This window comes from Vitis vinifera, chromosome 8 (assembly GCF_030704535.1).
Source record: "Vitis vinifera cultivar Pinot Noir 40024 chromosome 8, ASM3070453v1".
In the NCBI taxonomy this organism is placed as follows: Eukaryota; Viridiplantae; Streptophyta; class Magnoliopsida; order Vitales; family Vitaceae; genus Vitis; species Vitis vinifera.
In genome coordinates, this window is record NC_081812.1 from 20,163,632 (window position 1) to 20,185,000 (window position 21,369).

Below are 21,369 nucleotides of genomic sequence, written 5' to 3' on the forward strand. Positions count from 1 at the left end.
AAACAAAAGTTTCCCGAAAAGACCAAAAGACCAACCTCTTGTTTTCTACTTCAACTAAAAGTGATTAAAAATTTTGATTGTATTTTTATATTTATACTCCTTACATTACCTTTTTCAAATTACTTAAATTATTCCTAAATCCAAATTAATTATAAAAACCTTCTTTTACGTCTCCTTGGTGGTTGTGGAAATAGGCTTGTTGGGCTGAATTTGGCCCAAATAAGATTCAGGTTAGAAAGCCCATACTTTAACACGCACACAGAGACCTTGGACAAGGGCCCTTTCCCCATATCCTATGATGTCATCATCCCTGCTAGGGGACTGTGCCTTGCCTTAAAAGGCTTCATGCATTACGAAAATATTTCACATATCATACCAGGAAACAGTCATGTCAATATCTTATTCATACCCTTTTTTATTTTCCAAAATCCGAAAGATTTATATTAGGTTTTTAATTTTTATCCATCCAGCTGGATGGGTATATATGATAATTTACAAATATTTGTTTCCGTACGTCATGAGGTGGAGACCCGGGTTTGAGTGTCTCATAGGGATCTGCAGGTTCCACGCGTGAGTCCCGACGAATGACTTCCCCCCACACGAGCCACACCCACGTGTCAAGGGGAAATGGTGTGGACACACTCCTTTTGGTACGTGAGGCTCACTCGCTAAGCAGTAACCGCGAGAGGCCCTTGTGACGATCGTGGGGCCAACGTCCCTGCGAAGACAAGATCAAGGCCGTACATCGAAATGATTGATTGATTGAGTCAACAAACACAAAGCCTTCATCATGCCCCACAGTTAAGATCAAATCAGCCCATACTCAGTTTGCCACGTTTCGTCCACAAACGCCTCACACGTGTCCTCACAATCATTTTTTTTTTCACGGCATTGTATCTCACGTGGTGTGGAGTGGCCTACGCATCGCGTGACGTCACCATGACAGCCGAGATCTTTTGTCCATTTCGTATCTCAGTTATTGGATAAACGGGCTCGTTTTGAGGGTAAATAACGAGAATGCCACTGCACTGCACAGAAGGGTTAATGATGTGATCAGTCATGATCACGTAACGCCAAATGATGGGGCCACGGATCTGAATCACCCGTTTCGTTGACTTTTGGAATCATGTGGCTTGTCCGAGTCAGAGTCATCCTGACCATTTGATTACTGCCCGACCCTACTGATCATCATCATCATCATATGTCCCATTCAAACTAGACAAACACCACACTGATTGATGAGATTGTACAGTAACTACGGAGACAAAACGGAGAAAATTATAGACAGATTCTGTGTAGCTGATGCAGTGAACATGGCTCCCCTCTTCCCTTTTCTTTTTCAATTTTAATAAAAACCCTAGAAAAATGTTACCGTACTGGTTTTTCAAATTAAGATTCTGCCGGCAAAGATTAAAAAAGAAAAACTCAGAAAGAGAGTTTGATTCGTAGAACCTTATAATAACATGGCCTCAGTGCTTGAGAAGTTGTGGTTGCGGGTCAATTGTTGATTCTCCCCCTCTTTATTTTTTTTTGTAAGTCCAATTTATCTACAATATCCCTCCCACGCTCCCCACGTAGGTACATCTGTAGAACCCTTATTCTTTACGTATATGCATGAGCTTTTTTTAAGTATTATCATTCCTAACTAGCTATGCAATAAAACTATATAATATAACCCAACGGCTGTGCAATAATGTACCTTCGAATGGTGCGTGAAGTATATATCTGTAATTTCTGACAGACTTTATGGAGAAAAAGAAAAAGGAAGTGGTACTTGTACATCTGGGTTTGTCCCAGTCATCCAAGTGTTTACGGTATATGGTATATGAATGATTAGCAGATACTAATTAGGTGCGACACACTCCGGGATTGTTACATGCATCCATTCATTGATTGATGACAAACATTCATGGGGTAGGAGCTTTGACTTGCATGCATGGAGAAAAGATTCGGTAGTTAGAATTGTGAAAAGAAATTTATTAAAAACAATTATAAAGTAGAGGGCGTCCGAAAATATTAATTAAATTTATTTATTTTTTAATGCAAACAATGATTAGAGATGTAACCAAAGGCTGAGAAATGGTTCGCCAATGCATGTCGTTAGGTAAGATAACAACACTACAAGCATACACGCAAACCTTGAGCTTTCTTTTCATACTAGACTTGGGGATTTTGTGGTTTGTTTCCAGAAGCAGGTCCTCTTCGGATAATTGTTGAAATTGGAAGCTTGTGTTATGAAAGTCAAGGACGTCCTGTTCTATTCTAGTTAATGGTGTTCACTGATGAGGATGTGTTCTTCTTCTTCTTCATCTTCTATCTTTCTCATTGGCTCAAGTAAACGAACTTGACCGGATGCTTCCATTTAATTCTTCCACAATCAAGACGATGCCTTCGTAATGAATGCCCATATGTATGCGCATACTTTCAACAACTCCTTCCCCAAGGCGCAGTAGATGGGAAAAAAGGGGTAACGTTAAGGTTACACACAGAAGGCATCGCAAAGAAAAACAATTGAAAGAACAGATAGACCCTAGTAGAGCTACAAGTCCCATCTATGGCAGCTCCCTCACGTCTGCATTAGCTTGATGATGTTTTGCTTTTTATAAACATATCTTATGAGACATCAATAATGCAATGCGTTTTGTCTAACTTGGTAATAGAATCATTTAGTGAATGAAAGGGAGACTATGGCTGCTTCACACTGATCATAAGTTAATCACCTCTGACCAAAACAACTGTGACGGCATGATCGTATTGTACTATTTGGATTTCAAGTATCAGAATTATTTTCTGATTGACCCTTGTTAATTAAATTTTATTGGAAGCATGAGCCCATGATGCTTCATAAGATCATCAATAACTGATCGTTGGTTTGTCGGTGGACATTGCATTTTTGGTTGAAATTCTGTACGAAACGGGGCTGGATCAAACCATAAATGTTAGAATATTTCATACCCTTGACGGCTACAATTGATCAAAACAAGCATCCGTACATTTGATATTAACACAGGCTTGACCGAGTGATCATATCATGACCGTTAAACAAGTTGACACATTCAAGATTGAAAAGTGGTGACGGGGGGTCGGTTTCTACCGGGTTTAAATTAGTTTGACCAAAGACAGCAAGAGGAGGCCAATTAGAAGACGTTTCTGTGGATCGATCATATTCCATCAGAAGCTCAAAGGGTCCATCACCATCCCAATTTTAGATCACAATTGACAGTCTTTAGAAGTCAAATGATTGGATGGTTAGGATGTTACATCCTTTTTTTTTTTTTTTTTTCCTTAATTGGATTTCAACAGCTTGGCCATCATCCTGCCTGGCTTATCTTTTGATATGTGGCCGGTAGAAAGGCAATGACTCCAATGGAGGGACTTAAAGTCTCTTAGCCTGTACCAGTACCTCAAAATTTTCACAAATTGAAATGGTCACCTAACTATGACTTATACACCGCCCACAAATAGAATATTAATTGTGTATCGGAGAAAATGATCACCCATCATCCTATGAATTTTTGGGTTGACTGCTGTTTATATAATCTATCCAAGTCATTTCATGGAAAGTGTGGGGTAATTCCTTTGGAGATATTGATGAAATTCGTTTTTTCTTTTTGTTTTTTCTTTTTTTTTTCTTTTTTTTTTTTGAAAAAAAGGGTTGAGATATCAAAAGTCAATCACATGATTAACAGGACAAATTGTGGCTGTCTGTACACAGATGCTAGAAAGATAGCATAAATATTATAATTGAATGCTAAAATCCACGTTAATAAATCCCATAGTTCATCCTTCTAACTTGGATATTGAATCTTATGAGCTGAGCAGACCTTGGTCTCTTTGTAGAAGAAGGGAAAGAGAAGGGAAAGGAACTTTGTATGATAATGAAAGAGTCGGGTAGATTTATTTAGGGAAAATCTTATCATTCTTACATTAAAAAAATTGCAGATGTAGCTTTAACCACACCCACCATATCATATTAAAAACCCTAATTCAATTTTTTTTATTTGTTTATCAAATCTTGGACTCCAATTAATCCTAATCCTCACATCAAATGTTAACTCATCCCAAATTAATTTCAAATCAGCCAAACTTTCTCCTTCTGTCTTTCATTTAGATTCATCTTCTTTTTTTTTTTTTTTGCCTTTAAATGGTTTGATGAGAGATTAATTCCATGAGATGGAAGATGCAAGTAAGTGAATGGTGGTGTTGTCTTTTTTTTTTTTTGCTTCATACTGTTAGAGACAGATTATGATAAGAGAGATGGGTGCAACTTTTAAAATCATAAAACTAATCTGTGTGACTAAAGCAAACCTTGGTGGGGCTACCTATTCTACCCATTTGTTTGCGATGGAAAGTTCCTTTTAATAATCAGAGGAGTTGGAAAACTCATGATTGAAATTAGGGGCTGTCCTTTTGACTTCTGCATCTCTTTCTGCTAATATATTTCTTCTATGAATATATATATATATATACCCTTAGAAGTGTCCAAACCCCAAATGTCTTCTATGCAAGCAAGCAAAGGCACCATCAACAAATCATCAAGTCCATCTTGGAGGGGAGCACTGAAGATCTGAGGAGGGAGAGAAATGGGAAGAGCTCCTTGCTGTGACAAGGCAAATGTGAAGAAAGGCCCATGGTCACCTGAAGAAGACTCAAAGCTTAAGGAGTATATTGAGAAATATGGGACTGGGGGAAATTGGATTGCTCTCCCACAAAAAGCTGGTAAGTTCTTCTCCAGAAAAATAACATTCTGTCCATGAGAATGGCTTTGATTTGTAGCGTTTCTTCTTGCCTTTTTCCTGTTTTGTTTGTGATCTTGAGTGGTACTGTTGGTTTGTATGATCAGGTCTTAAGAGATGTGGGAAAAGCTGCAGATTGAGATGGTTGAACTATCTCAGACCCAACATTAAACATGGAGAATTCTCTGATGATGAAGATAGGATCATCTGCAGCGTCTTTGCTAGCATTGGAAGCAAGTACGGTCATCTTTCTTTTCCATCATTTCCCCCCTTTTTTTTTCCATGGCTTTTCTGTTTCTGGTTCATATTTTTCATCATTCCTTGCCCAAATTGTTCTGGGTTTTCTTCAATCATTCTTTCTTTTACACACACCATGAAGTTTATCACAAGCACTTTGAGAACCAAAAAAGAAAAGAAGAGGATTCTTGAAGGAAAGTATTGAGAGTTCTGCTAGTTTCAGACAATATTAATTAGTTTTTGTTGCAGTGCATGCATGCCGAGTTTAGATCTCCCGTAATACTGAGTAAGAATTTCACCAAGAATCCCAGTCATGTTTCTTCTAATGGAACTTATTCCCAAAAAACTGCAGGTGGTCAGTAATAGCAAATTACTTGCCGGGGAGGACTGATAACGATATCAAGAACTACTGGAACACCAAGCTGAAGAAGAAACTCATGGGGATGGTGCCTGTATCTCAGAGAAAACCCCATCAAGCTACCTTCTCTCATCATCTTCAAACCTATTCATCGTTATCATCACCTTCACATGCGGTAACAACAACAGCAACTTCATCATCATATGAAAGCAACAGCAGCAACCCTTATTACACTCCAGCAGCTCCGACCCCAACGTCATTCGCACGTCTTGAACCCATTTCATCAATCCCATCAAGCCTTTTGAACATCAACACTGGTTCCACAGCTGCTGCTGCTATTCATCCCCAGGAGGGCTTTGCGAGTCCTGTACATCATTACCAAGTGAAAGACAATCTTCTCATTGAAGCTAGTTCTAGTTCTGATGATGGGAGCGGAAGCAACCAAATCAGTCAAGGCAAAGAGCCGGAGTATGATCAGTATGGTGCTGTTGGTGGTAGATACGAGCAACTGGGTTTTCAGAATTATGTCTACACTGGGCTTGATGATCAAAACCAGAGGTTCATGATTTCAAATAGTAGTGGAGGTGGCGGTGGTAGTGGTAGTCATGGGTGGACTGATCAGAGGCCAAATGGGATGTTGGGAGAACCTCCATTAGACTTAGGTCTTGAGGAGTTTAAGCAGCTTATTAGCGCTAATCTCTGTAACAACTTTTCCTTCGATGAAAACAAGACAGAAGAAAGAGTCGTGTACTACTGATGCTGACTGTGAGTAGAATCAGAAAGATTTGAAGGGTAAGGTGTGGTGGATGGGCTGAAGATTCAGATTTAGACTGAGTTTGTGGGGGGAGTTATGAGAGTTGTTCTTTTGATGGAACTTGGAAGCCCTTTTTTTTGACAGTACATGGTAAAAGTTTCCTTTGTGCATTTCTTTTTGGGAAGTGATGTATGTGTTAGTACAGTTAACTGCACCCATTCAGAAAATAAATGTCATGGAAAGTAGGGAACCCCATCATCTTTTCAAGAATCAAACTTCAAAGCAGGCATGCTGCATGCATGTTTCTTTCTTTATTTATTCCTACATTTCCTGCCTTTTAATTGCTGAGTAGTACATATGATTCTGGTTTTAGGCTTTTAAAATTTGAATATGTTCAAGGCTCATGCCCATTGTGAAAGCCTTTGATTTTTATGGTCATTATCGTACCAGCGCTTTAAAGTGACTTGATGTTAATCCTGATCCAGGCTTCTTTAAAAACTCCTCTTAATTTTCAAACGCACTGTAGTATGAAAGCTCATGTGTCTCATCAGTTGCTTTTGCTTGTGATCTTATTTTAACTATGATTGGGCGACACTGGGCGAAAAAGCCTTGGGCAGCTCCGATTATGACATGGGCTTGAGGTAAACATGATTCAAAATGAAAATCAATAAGATATTATCATTCAAAATTGGATTTCATTAATTTATGGTTTAAGGTGTGGGATGACACATGTGAGCCTCGTTTCCATCACTGATGACCGCTTGATTAGGACTAGGGGTGGGGAAGGAGGCCCAGGAGGGGCAAAGGGCTCCATTAGAAAATGAATTTAACCATAAACAAAGCCAAGTAGGGGAACAGATATTTAAAATGGGGAAATCGAAATCCATCTTTTTAATGCAAATGAATAGAGAATCCTCGTCGAGAAACAGTCCAAGAGCTCCAAAAATTAATGATAGTGCCTTGGGTTGATCATTGGTTGATGGGGTTTTGCTGTGTTGTCCGGACAAAAATGAATTATTTTAATTTATCACAAGAAAAAAAGAAAGCAATGTTTGAAAGACGAATGCATTGACCTCTTCACCATTTTGTTTGCTTCTCAGATTAGATTAGATTAATGAGGTTTGCCAGCTATAGGCCATCTTTTTTTTATTAAAGATCAAATGAATAAAACTTTTCTGGGAATGTCTTTTCTAGTGGAGTGTAAAAGGTCAAAAGGTGTGGCAGTGGCACCTACTGCCCCATCAAACGTTATCTTGAGATGCCATTTATGCCTTCTTCAACAGATGGAGATTTTGGAATTTGCTTGAAAGGGGAATCAAATACAAATTTCATTCGGAGACTGAGCAAAAATGAAATGAACATGAGTTGACGAACAGGACTAAAATCTCAACAAGTTTTCTTTCTCATCTTTGGGTTGTTTTTCCTTGTCTGAGAAAAGTTAGTGGGGGAGATTTTGGGGTTTAATCATCATGCATGAACTTTTAGAAGACCGCTAGCTTTTCCAGAGCAGCCTTTGGATTCAGCTTCTCTTGGCAAAGGCATAATAAAGAAGCAACCCTAAGAATTCCACTTTCTTTTTTTTCTTTCTCCCAAAGGCATAACCAGGTTCTATGGACATAGGGGAGGAGGCCCTTGCTTTTAAGCCTCAAGACAGACTTGGCTTGCCTTTCTCCAGCAACTGGATACGGCTTCCCCCTCAGTCAAAAAAAGGCAATTTGCCCATGAAGTGGGTCCTGGGTGTTTAACTTTCTTCCTCCTGGCTGCTATTCTTTATATCATATTTTCAACCCCCTTTATATTCAAATAATGGTGGCCATGACTGCCACATCTGATGCAACCATTGAATCATAATAAATTTATACATGCCGGTTCATATATCTCAAACAATAATCTTCGATGGTAATTAAAGGTTGGCTTGAAAACAATAAAAATGTAACCCAAGCGCCCAACCATGGTGAGGCGGCTCATCGCACGGAGGTTGGTGGTATACCATGAGGTCCATGAATGTAGTACTAGTCTCTGAGCAGTGGAATACACTCTGGTCCCACAAAATAGACCAAAAATTCAACCTTATGTTCCATTACATTGAATGAGATAGCAACATAATGAGAATCAAAATTGGTCCTGAGAGGACATACAGAACCTGTTGTCAATATCCCACTCAACTTTCAGGAAACACAGTCAAAAGGCAACACCTTTGAATTCAAAGTAGCACCTCCCACCATCATATCCCATCCATCCCTTGTCCTCTTCACCATATCTAATCCCAGAGAAAACCTGCTCAAGTTCCAAGAGCCACAAATGGGTAGGGTGTCTATGCTATACAGTGCGTGACAGGAAAATCACGACTTCACTTCCATGCGAATAATTTCAGTGATCTTAAATGAACAACGTGAGGTTTCAAGTCTCGTATTCAAAAGAAATTTTAACCAATTCATTCCCACACGGCATCTGAACGCACGAGGATAATGGAATCAGTCTTCATTTTTTGTTCATGCCACTGATTTAGGTAACAAGGCAATATATATAAATTGTTGTGGATTTCAGATTTGTAGTACTGTGTGAGATATCAAATCAAGGAAAGAGTGACATGATCCCCGTAATCAAGTAATGAAATCCACTACTAAAATAATAATAATAAAAAAAAAACAGGTAGAATTTTCATCAGTGGGTGGGTGTATCATAATGGATGCTGGATGAACATGTGAATGGTATGTAGATAAAAGCCCAGCTTTTTCTTTTTCCTTCTGTTCAACTTTTGGGTAAAAAAACATTGTGTTACTTAAAAGGGTTTCCATTCATGTTGGTAGGTCATGTTTAAGTTGTGATAAAGTTTAAAAAGATCAACTCAAATTCAAATACTATTCACTTATTAAAAAAATATCATACACGGCATAACTCAGTTTAAAAATTATGTCTTTATATATATAATTATGTTGAGTTAAATGGTGTTTGTTTTTTTAAACTTTTTCTATTAAGTTAAAAATAACTTATTAATATAATTTAATTTATTATTAATACGTTCAATTTACTTGTATTAATTGATATCAACATGTTATTATTAAATAAATATAAAAAATTAAATATTTTATTTTTTGGGACAATTGTATTTTGGACCTAGTTGGATCCAAAAATTAAGTTTTGGTCCATATAAGTTTACCACTTAAACCCAAAACCTAGAAAAGGTGTGAAAATTGAAAATAATGATTTGAATTTTTTATCTTTCTAAAAATGACCTTTATTGACTATAAAAAAAAAAAAAGTAGAAAAATATTAATTTAAATTTTATTCCTTTTGTAAACCTCAATAAAATTTAATTTAATTTAGTGATTTGAAAAAAATATATCATTTTTCAAAAAAATAAAAATAAATTATTATTATTATTATTATTATTTAAAAATCAAACATCTTGAAAAATATATACTTTTTAAAATTATGTATGTAAAAAATAACTAAAAGTATGTCAAAATTATTTTTTTTAAATGATATATTTTTAGAATTTTTTTTTAAAGTTAGTTTTCTAAAAATAATAAATTTTCAAAATAATTATTAAAAAAAATTAAGATAAAAAAGTTTATCAAATACTGTGATAAAAAATATTCAAAATAGTTTTGAAGGGTATATTGGTCTCTTCACATTTTATATTTTTCTCATCAATTATATAACTTTTATGGACCAAATCTTAATTTTTGAGTCCAACGGGATCCAAAACACAATTATCTCTTATTTATTCTATTCAGTCAAAAAATAAACACAACATAATTTTATAGAAGTTTATATAATTAATATCTCAATTAAATACATTTATTATTTAATAGACATATTTATTTAAAAATAAATTTAAAATGAATCAAATATACATTAAATAATTTAAAATTATAATTAAATAATTAAGCAGATTATTAAATAGATGTATTCAACTTAAAGTAAACCGATCCAAAATCCATTGATCCAGACCCCACACTTATGGCGACAGATCGCATCAAATTTTATGCCTCTAATGCTAATACACATGTAGGCAATGAATTGCAGAATTAAAATGCGTTTTATAAAGGCATCAACATTTCTGGCCTAACCCAGGAGTGGGATTGGCACCATTTTTGTCTCTTTATGAAATGAAATGACTATGACACAATTATTGGTTGTCAGAAACTATTTGATTTGACATAACCGTGGGATGCGTAGTGAAGCTGAAGGAATCAGGGACTGCTTGAATCGTTCTTCTTGTCCTGATCGTTCCAGTTGAGAGGCGATCAGAAGAGGGGGAGATCAGAGATTTCTGGTGTGAGTTTTGAGGGTTTGTAAGTAAAGCAGAAACCTAAAGAAATTTGTTTGAGAACAAGCACCTGATACACCTGATACCGGAACAAAGGGTAAGCATATTTTACCTTCGGTGACTTTTTTGGCTGCAATCCGTCAAAAGAAGAATTTGAACCAAATGAATTGTCCATCAGTCCTCGTCAATGATACTGCAGGATCTATGTACATCATAAGCACTAAATTCAATGTTAATATATTTATGAAATGTACATGACAAATAGTAATTTTGCATTTTCATTTTCAAGAACAATGGTATCCTTGCATAATTGGATGCAGCATTTGGGTGTTCTTTTTTTTTTTTTTTCCTTTTTTTGTACACGGGAACACGGGGATTTTATGTACAGAATGCACAATGATGGTTAGAATTAAGATAAATTCATCTACAGAAAGTCCCATTGCCAATAAATCTTCTCTACAATCCCTCCGCCACTTCTAACAGCAAGGTGGAGTGTTTCCGAAGCAGGGGGAACCCCCCAAAGTAGTGGCACTGCAACTGTCATTGTGAGCTTTTCGTGCAAACCGCCCTTGCTCGCCTTCTCCGCAGCAACGACCTGAACATTGAAGGCTACATATCCCATGAGACCGGTTTTGAATGTCCATGAAAATATATGCCTCATAATTAAACTAACTAAACCAATACAGAACTGGGCTTTGTTATACATCTAGAACAATCAAAATGGAACCTAAAAATAAATCAAAAAGACATGTGGACATTTCAGATACCTCCCCACCATGCTCCAAAACAGTATCTTCTACAACGTCACTTAGCATCTCAATGGAACGGCAAAACCCAAAGATACAGAGCCTTCTGCCCATGTCAAGTCCCTGGAATGGCCAGTTCCCTCATGCATTAGACAAAGGGCTTGCAAAATCCAGGACTCACTTATAAACAATAATAGAATTGCTTACATTTGTTGCTGCAATATCAAATAGTGCACCTAGACAAAGGCCCTTCTGCTTTGGGTCCAAGTAATCACTCTCCTGAAAGCGTTGAAATTTTTGAGTTCTTGATCTCCTGTGCTTTTTCTGCATGTATAAAACATACACTTTTTAATAGGATATGTAAAAAAAAACATTCTTCAGCTGATTGGATCCTGAATCCAACAATGAGCAAAAGAGGAAATAGGGATGCTCAAGATCTTATCTAGAGTCTATAAGATCATAGCTATCATGCTCACGGATTTATTTAGTATTCCAAAATATCAGAATAAAACTGGGAGGCTGATCATAATGTGAAGTAAAAACCTTGAGCTGGTGTCAATAAGAACTCCAGGTAAATTTTGAACAAACTCCCATCCATTGACAAGAAAAATGTCCCAGTATCTAGAAAAAGCAAATTGGGGAAGCAGACTCTGCTATGCGATCGAAAACTGAATGGTTATTGATGGAACCATTCGACTCTGAACCATGGGAAAAACACAGAAGGGTTTTTCTTGCCAACAACTGACTAACTTATCATCACTGAAGCACCTATAGATCTAATGATGTTTCATGTAATCAAACCCTTAATTTTTCATAACTTCTTTTCTTTCCCTTTATTATAAAAGAATAAATGAATTCTAACAAAATCATACATCTGAAGAAGGGACATGCCGAGGCACCAAGGAGCCTCCAATCTGAATGAGCCCATCAGCAGTGAACAATGTGACTCGCTCCTCAGGGACCCATTGAATATCTGAAGGAGAATGATAAAAATCAAACAATTTCCTTAAGTGGCAAGAAATTTGTAAGAAAAAAAAAAAGAGGTCTCCTAGTCATGTAATTAATAAACTAATAAACAAATATTGATCCATGTTAAACATATGATGACACTGCATAATAATCAGGCACACGCTTGAATCATGACATGCCATGAGGCAGAACACCTAAAAGCAACCATTACTTTTGCGCAAAAGGAATCATTCAAAGTTTGATGTGAATAGTAGGAAATAAAACAACAGCCACAACACAGAGAAGGAGGCAAGCTTCATAACGTCCACAACAGAATCTTAGGTGCAATCATGTGGACAACATTTTAATAGAAAAGATGCCAATCATTTATAAAAAAATAGACAGATTAGCTAGAATAATACCTAAAATACGAAAGATTTAAAAGGAAATGTTTGGTTTTTATCAATGTTTTTAGAATCGAACCAGTCATTGAACTAGAAAAATTACTGGTTCACAGTTCATTGGTCGGACCGATGGTCGAACCAGTGACATCATAATTATATAATTTATATATTATTAAAATTAAAAATAATTATAAAAATAGAAATAATATAATTTATATATTATTTAAAAATTAAAATTTTATTTGAAAATCATAAAATTATTTGAAAATTAGAAATTTAAATTAAAATCAGAATTTTAATTTAAAATTAGAAATCTTAAAATTTATTTTAAATCAAAAATCTATTTTAAAATATAAAAAATTTATTTAAAATTATATTTAAATTAAAATGACAAGTTTTAAAAATCGTAAAATTAAAAAATAATAAATAATAATGGAGATGAATAAGGTAAATAAAAATGTGGAAAGGAAGGGGGACGAGGCGCCACCGGAAGAGAATATGGGAGGGGGGTGCTGCGGTGGCGATGCAAGGGGGGCGTTGGTGCGCAGGAAGGGAGGGTGTGGGGCAGCAAATATTGCTGATGCTCTGCATGGGGGGAGATTGGTTTGGTCAGGGGGCTGCGCGAGGGGGAGGTGCAATGACTGGTTTGGCCGGGGGAGTCGTTGCCGGCAGGCAGCAGGTGCTGGAGCTAGGGCGGCGCAAGGGGCTTTGGTGGACAAGAAGAGGGGGTGGGGGTAAGGGCAGAGAGACTGGTTTCCCACGGGGGGCGGGGAGTTCGTCAAAGGCAGTGGCAGCCTGGCAGGCGCTTGAGCTGGGGCCCAGGGGGTGTTGGGGGGGAGGGAGGAGGATACTATTAAAAAATAAATAAATGGTTGAACTATCCGGTTCGCCGGTTCACCCGGTCCTATTTTGGTTCAACCATCTTCCGGTCCAATCCACCGGACCAGACCGAAACTGTGACCGGATGACAGTCAGACTGACCGGTCTAGCCCGGTTTTTAAAACCATAGTTTTTACATAGAAAAAGAAAGAAAAAAGAAAGAAGGAAATGTTTGGTTTTTACATAAAAATAAAAAAATAAAAAATAAAAAAATCATATGAGGTAGGGACCTATTTAATTACCAGACACGGTTTACCAGCTCATATTAAATGCCAGGCTTTGCAGGAAGGTAAAATGGTGTCCAACAACAAAAATACACATTAAAGTATGTTAATTTGCTTTGAAATTTTTAAATCCTTAAGGAAGCATCATTCTCCTGCCACCAACTGATTTCATACACATGAAAAATAGAAATGCAAATCACAACTATATATATAGAAGTTCCTGTTCTTTCTCATTTTCATCAATTTTGTGCTTAACTATTTGTCATTTTACTTTTCTGAACAAAAAAATAATGAAGTAGAAGGATTGCATGGTACCACTCATTAAGCAAAGTGGTTTCTTAAAAGAACAAGTTTTCCATGTTGTTCATGAGTTATTATAAGTAACAAAGCATTTATAACAGATGCTTTTTTCTCCAGAAGAATGCGCAAATCTGAAAGCTACCTGATTCTTCAATACAAAGTTGACGCCATCACATCTTAATCTAACTTCTATGAAGTGTAAAAGCCAATTTCATGGCTTGGAGTCAGAATCTTGGACTAACACCCTGAATATGATTAAATTCAAATAAAATTTTTTTAATAGGCAAAAAAGTACAAATAAACTTTACTACTTCTTAAAAGACAAATCAAGATTAATGGTGTTGCAGTTACACACACATTTTTTATTTTTCCTGAAAAAAAAATGGTTCTTTTTAAAATCACTAAGAAAAGCCCCCTACGGAAAGGTTGGATGACCAGGGTGATAAAACAGAAATCCTTTTTCTTTGCCCCTTTTCCTGTCCAAATCATCTATAGTATTAAGCTATCACAATAAGATCAGTCTCATTAGCTAAACCATTTCATTGGTGAAGATGGTAAGTCATAAAATGAAAAGCATTCAAGCCACATTTCCATTCTGCTAATTAACATTAGTCATCTCCTCAACAACATCCACCCATTCCTTTTTTATTTTATTTTTTAGCTATTGAATGTAAGGTCTAAAATTTTGCAAAAATAACTAAATGAACCCAATAATTGCTTAAGACAAACTATATGTTAAATTTCTTCAACCCTCCCATTATTTGGTGCTTCTAAAATTGGGGAGGCAGACTCAGTATGCAATAGAAAAGATGCCAATCATCTATAATAAACTGACAGATCAGCTAGAATAATACCTGCATTATGGAAAATTGAGAAGGAAATGCTTAGTTTTTACAGAGGAAAAATATAGAATAACTCATATGCAGTGGGGACCTATTTAATTACTGGACAAAGTTTACCAGCTCATGTTAAATGCCAGGCTTTGCAGAGAGGTAAAATTGTGTCCTTTAACTAAAAAACATGCATTAAAATATATTAATTTTCTTTGAAAGTTTTAAATCACAGCAGATTTGAATATGAGTGATTATCAACAAAAATGTTATTTGCCACATCATTCCCATTTCACCAAATGATTTCATACACATGAAAAAAAGAAATGCAAATGGACAACAATATATATATATATATATATATATATATGTGTGTGTGTGTGTGTGTGTGTGTGTGTGTGTGTAGAGAGAGAGAGGGAGGGAGGGAGACAGAAGTTTCTGTTCTTTCTCATTTTCATCACTTTTGTGCCTTGACTATTTTGTCACTTTTGCTTTTCTGAACAAGAAAAGAATGAAGAAGTAGAAGGATTGCATGGTACCATTCATTAAGCAAAGTGGTTTCTTAAAAGAACAAGTATTCGATGTTGTTCATGACTTACTATAAGCAAGTATCAAATCATTTATAACAACTGTTTTTTTCTCAAGAGGAATGTGCCAATCTTAAAGCAACTCAATTCTTCATTACAAAGTTGACACCATCACATCTTAATCTAACTTGAATGAAGTGCAAAAGCCCAATTTCATGGCTTGAAGTCAGCATCTTAGCTAACACCCTGAATATGATAAAATTCAAATAGACTTAACTACTTAAAAGACAAATCAAGACTAACAAAAAAAATGGTTGTTGTTAAGCCCTTAGCAGACGTCCTTATGAGAAAGATTGGACTAGGGTTAGATAAAACAGAAATCCCTTTTTTTTTCTTCCTTTTATGGCCCCAAATCATCTAGAGTAACAGCCAGCATAAAGAGATCAGTCCAATCATTAGATCAACCATTTCATTAGTGAAGATGGAAAGTCATCACATGAAAAGCATTTGAGCCAGATTTCCATTCTGCAAATTAACATGAGCCATTTTCTCAACTGCATCCACCCATTCCTTTTTTGTTTTTAATGTTTTTCTATTGGATGAATAATCTAGAATTTAAAAAAATAAAATAAAATAAAGAAATTAACCGAATAATAGCTTTAGACAAACTATATGTTAAATTTCTTCAATCCTCCTCCCATTATTAGGTTCTTCTAAAACCACATTTCAAATTCAGAAGATATCTCTTCAAGGCAACCGAACAATCACACATTTGCAATTCTTATTCTAAAATACCATTCTAAGATTAGTTGGAGTTTTTTTGGACATTAAAAGGCAGACCATATATACATAAGCCACCAGAGCCTTTTGAGCACTTTCATCACCACTCCTAAGAAAGGAAAAAGGGAAATAAAAAATAAAACAAGCAAGCCCTAATGGCATATCCTTGAACCCAATTTTTCTTACTCCAGCAAAAAAAGAAAACCCTAATGCTTTGGTAAAACAAAGAGAGAACAACTGCTGAAAACTAGCGACACTATAACAGGTTTGGGTGAAGATTAGCAGCTGCAAAAATCTCAACATTATCATTGGGATTTCCTCAGATTTATGGAAACCAAACGGAATTCTAACACATAAATAATTTCAACCGTTATAAGTTCTAAAACTACAAAATCAACAAAATCAATGCTAAGAAATATCCGATCAAAGAATCGAATAAAAAGCGAAATGAATTGAACGGACAAATTACGGTCTAGTGAACTCAGAAAAATTATCGAGATTCTCAACTAAAGAACACAAAATTGAAGAGACGGCATGAGAAATAAACAAAATACCGTTTTCGTTGTCCCAAGGGAAAAATCCGAAAGGATCATCCGCGGAAGCTTTGGCGCTGAATCGAGGGTAGCGAGAGGGCGGCGGATGACGGGTAATTGAGAATTTACTGAAAGAATGTGAAGAAAGGGGAGAGGAGGCGTCCCTGGAGCGAGAAATGGAAGAAAACGAAGAGAAGGGAGAGAGGCATAGAGCTGCAGTTTCCGCCATTGCACAAATTGAGCAATGTTGAGAGAGAAAGCGTCGAGAGGAGGGAGGAAGAAACAAGGGCGGGCGGAGAAAAGGAAAGTGACATGAAAAGAGTCGGAAGCCACAAATGGATATTAGCATCGCATTTTATTCACGATGTAAATGAAATCAAAATTGCATAAAACCCGGTTTCAAACGGTTGGTCCCTGGCCTTCTATTATTTTCTACTTAAATTTTCAACCTCAATTATATTATTATTATTATTATTATTATTATTAATTTAATTCAACCAAATCTAGAATCGACAAATAATACGTCCGACGTATATTTTTAACATATAACATATGTTAAAAAAATGACTATAAAATTTAGTCTTATAAATAAAATCAAATCTTTTCATTATTATCAAAAGAAAATAAATAAATAAATAAATTTTATTGAAAATTTTTCTTAATAAAAATAATTGATAAAATCAAGGAAGAAAATTCTTTTAATCAAACAATTAAATCTTAAGAAATTCTAAAATTTGATTCTTTAATTTCATCTAACTTCTTTCAATTATTAGATTTCTAAGACTCAACAAAAATAACTTGGGAAACGAGACTTCACAAAGAAATACAAATTGTTCCTAAAGATATTTAATCATTTAATGATAAAAAATATTAAACTATTAATATAAATATTATTTATATTATTTTTATTAATAATGTAGACCCCCTATTTAAGCATGGGTCACTTTTTCTCTATTTGTTTTTTCAGATCACATTTTTAGTCAGGTGTCACTATCCCAGCGGGCCACATGTCACATCCTTAGTGCCCATAAGGAATCCACCTCGCTTTTTGAAGCTGCAGTAGGACCTTGATATGTGGATGAACTTTCTGGAAGGGGGTCCCACAGGCCGTCAAAGGGCGCGGATGAGAGAGAAAAAAGGTGGCTGCAGAAGGAGCGGGGCAGAAAAGGAGCAAGTAGAAAAGGTAGCTGTAGAAGGAGGGGGGCAGAAAAGGTGGCTGTAGCAGAGATCGTTGGGAAGACAAATTCGGGAAACAGAGGAGGTTTTCTGACAGGGAGAGTGGTTGGGCAAACCATGCTTGCTGACCGGTGAATAAGAAGGCAAAAGAGTGGCTTGCGGAACAAGACACCGAAAAAAAAAAAAAAAAAAGAGGAACAGGAGAGGAGGGATAGCTGCAGTAGAGGTGCCGAGGGGCTGCTAGAGGATATTCAAGGAAGGAGAGTGTGATATTTTGAGGGAGAGAGGGAGAGACTAGGGGGAGAGAGGAGATATTGGAGAAGCTATAGAGAGAGTGAGAGGTGTTTCCATGGTCGTTTGAGAAGGATTTTTGAGCAAAACACCCACGAAATATGAAACAGTGAGTTGGAAGCCTCAAATATTCAACAAAGAAAGGGATTTTCAGGTATGTTTATCAATCCTCTATATCTTTTATTGACATTTGAATGCTCAGTGATTTGTTTGGGGTGGATGTTAAAGGCCACTTGTTTGTTTGTTGGGATATAACCATGTGTTTGTGCTTGCTATTGTGAATATAAATTTGGTTTGCCTCTATTATGATTATGAAATGCCCGAGAATCATGCCCATGGTAGCTTTTGATATGATTTTCCCACCTGCTCGGAGGACTCACTGATAATTCATGAAGTGAAGTCTCAGTAGTTTTATCTATTTATTCGTTTTCTTTGGTGCTCTGTTTTTTTTTCATCTTCCTCTGTTTCTGGCGCATGTTCATGGAACGGGTTGTTTCTCTGATCCCTACTTGAAGGAGATCCTATAAAATCTGGAGTAGTTGTCATGGCAGCAAAGCTCACCTCATCAGCATCCCCATACCCATCATTCATCTATCCACCTCTTTCTCTAGGTCGTCATACCCATTTCCTCACTCAAGCTTGCAGGAATCAAGCATCTTCCACCACACTCATCTTCCTCTCATTCATTCTCCATCTGACTCCCTCGCTTACATGGAGTCTCACGGGTGCATGTCATCCTTCACTCCTTTACATACCCATTAAAACCACTCACCCAAGCCCCCATATTCATACAACCCATACCTATCCTTCATGCTACTCATAACCACGTTCTACCTTATCCAGATGTCTCGCATCCGGAATTCTTCTCCCCTGACATTCCATCCGGATGCTTTACATCCGGAATTCTGTCCAGCCAACATTCTACCTTATCCGAATGTCTCATATCCGGAATTCTTCTCTCCCGACATTCCACTCGGATATCTCACATCCGAAATTCTGTCCGGCCCACGTTCCATCTTCTCCGGATATCTCATATCCGGAATTCTGTCCGGCCGACGTTCAACCTTCTCCGGAGATCTCGCATCCGGAATTATGTCCGACCGACATTCCACCTTTTTCTTCATCCTTAGAGCATTTTCTTTAGGTTCCAAAATCACATTTTTAATAAAGCTTTGTTGCCACTTTTATTTCCAGCAAGCAATTTTCATACTTCCTCTGTTTTTAAAATGTGTTGAAATAAGCAAGGAATCAAATTCCGTAATTCCGAACAATGGAGTTATCAGAATTGATTCAGGCAAGATAAAACGAGCTTTAGTGGGGGCCCGACATATGAGATTTGATTGACTTGATTATCATACATGATTGATTTATTTTGCTCTATGACATGCATGAGATTATTCTTTAATTGTGTACTAACCCTCCTCTCTTGGTAGCGCATGATGGTTCGTTGCCCAAGTACACACTCATTCTCACTCTAGTTAGTCTATATGCATTTTTCTGACTCCTGTATGTGCATGATTTCGCTCTGAGTATTCATTGATTTCCTCATCAATTGTCATGTTAGCTTTATTTTATTAGTAGAGACCCGACTTTAGGGACTTAGAGGAGTGCTACGGTTTTTACCATACCTTCCTGATAAGTAATCTGACCCTCGAACCCCATCCGATTTTTCGCAAATCACCTTTTCCAAATAAGGAGTCATACTTAGGGTTTTTCTTTCCTATTTTGTTTACCCTTTAAAAAATAAAACAAAAATAAGTGGTGACTCAAAGTCATTTTCTTAATCAATAAAAATCATAGTTTTTCAAACAAAAATCGAGCTCGCCATCGAGTGGGAAACGCATTGAGCCGAAATGCAGGGTCCACAAATAAATAATTATATGCAACAATAATATTAATATGGGATACATGTTAATATAAATATTATTCATATATTTCTAACAATACATCAAATATCAATATTAATATTAACTAATAATAATAATAATAAATAATATTAAAAATACTAATATATATGTTTGTGTTATGAATATTAAAAAAATCAAATAATAACATTAACATTAACATTAAAATAGTAGTCTTAATATAACTAATAACGATAATAATAATAAAAGTAGGATAAAAAATAAATAATAATAAACAAAATTAAAAAGAAAATAAAAAAAGATAAAATAATGATATTTTTGTCTTTTTTACGGACTTTTTATCAATTTAAAAAAGAAGCATTTGAAAAAGAGTTAAACCATTTATAAGTGAAAAAAATAATAGATTTACTTTTTAATAATTTTTTATAATATAAAATTTAAATTAATTAAGACTAAGTGCCTCTCAAAAACTATTAAGTAAAAGAGATTTTAGATTTGACTTATGACATAAGTGAATATCAAAATTTTATAACTTTTATATTTCATATTTTGCATTTGTAAGATAAATATTATTTATAAATTAATTAATTAAAATTTAAAAATATTTGTTTTTGTTTGGAAATTGTATTTGTTGGAAAGTGTCTTAAATTATTGATTAGTCTAAGTTATAAAGATTATTATATAAGATATTTCATAACTCTATATGCCATTGTGATATTACATTTAAATATTAATAATTTTTTTATAAATATTATAGGTTATGTCATGGAAATGTAATCAGTAAAATTTAACTTATAAAGACTATACAAAATGATAGAACTAAAAAGTATATTGATTTTTTTTAAAATTAAAAATATTTAAAAAACAAAATATTTATTATATAAAATAAAATAAAATTAGAAATAAAAATTTTATTAAAATGATTTTATTTTTATTATTAAAATTTTATTATGAAAAAGTAATGAATGGATATTCAATATTAAATTTTTTTCCTAGTGGAAGGTAACTTCCAATCTTCTCTTTCCCTAAACTCCTACACGTCATAAAATGACTATATTTTATGGCCAAACCGCGTGATAAGTAAATAATAAAAATTATGATACAATCAGCATATTCCCTGCCACGTATTAATATTTTAGTTGAGCAAATTTATCGTTTATTTCTATGTTTTCCATCAATGGTACCTATGTGTCATCGTGTGACTACAAGTCAGCAGATCTAGAGTTAGTTTAACCTTCGGGCATGTGAGATAGAGCCCAGAGCTCTGAGGTGTACATCTCAATTCTCACCTGTGAATTTTATTACTTCCACATTGAAATAATCCAGCTCAACCTTTGATACAGAAATTTGTGATCAAATAACTTCCTGATTATTATTTACACACATTTTGTATAATAATTAAATAATAAGATTATAAATATTTTTAGATATAAAATAATATATATATATATATATATATATATTTTATGTTCTTAAATTTCATCTACATAAATTATTATTTTATT

The 21,369-nt window shown here is 35.3% G+C and overlaps 2 protein-coding genes across 3 annotated transcripts; one reads left to right on the top strand and one right to left on the bottom strand.

Annotated features, from left to right (window-relative positions):
• Nucleotides 1-4,441: 4,441 nt before the first annotated feature.
• Nucleotides 4,442-6,562, top strand: LOC100267549 (transcription factor RAX2). The gene is made up of 3 exons (XM_002270323.5): nt 4,442-4,719; nt 4,844-4,973; nt 5,326-6,562. The coding sequence occupies exons 1-3, from the start codon at nt 4,584-4,586 to the stop codon at nt 6,086-6,088; spliced, it is 1,029 nt and encodes a 342-aa protein (XP_002270359.1). The 5' UTR covers nt 4,442-4,583; the 3' UTR covers nt 6,089-6,562.
• Nucleotides 6,563-10,582: 4,020 nt separating this feature from the next.
• Nucleotides 10,583-16,915, bottom strand: LOC100245118 (uncharacterized). 2 transcript variants are annotated; one of them, XM_002270358.5, is made up of 5 exons: nt 16,554-16,915; nt 11,980-12,080; nt 11,315-11,431; nt 11,129-11,230; nt 10,583-10,956 (listed from the first exon to the last, which is right to left on the bottom strand). In XM_002270358.5, exons 1-5 carry the CDS (start codon nt 16,879-16,881, stop codon nt 10,786-10,788), a joined length of 819 nt encoding a protein of 272 aa, XP_002270394.2. In that variant the 5' UTR covers nt 16,882-16,915; the 3' UTR covers nt 10,583-10,785. The 2 variants fall into 2 exon arrangements, with proteins under 2 accessions (XP_002270394.2, XP_010653979.2); XM_010655677.3 differs by having other exon boundaries at nt 10,583-10,970.
• Nucleotides 16,916-21,369: the final 4,454 nt, after the last annotated feature.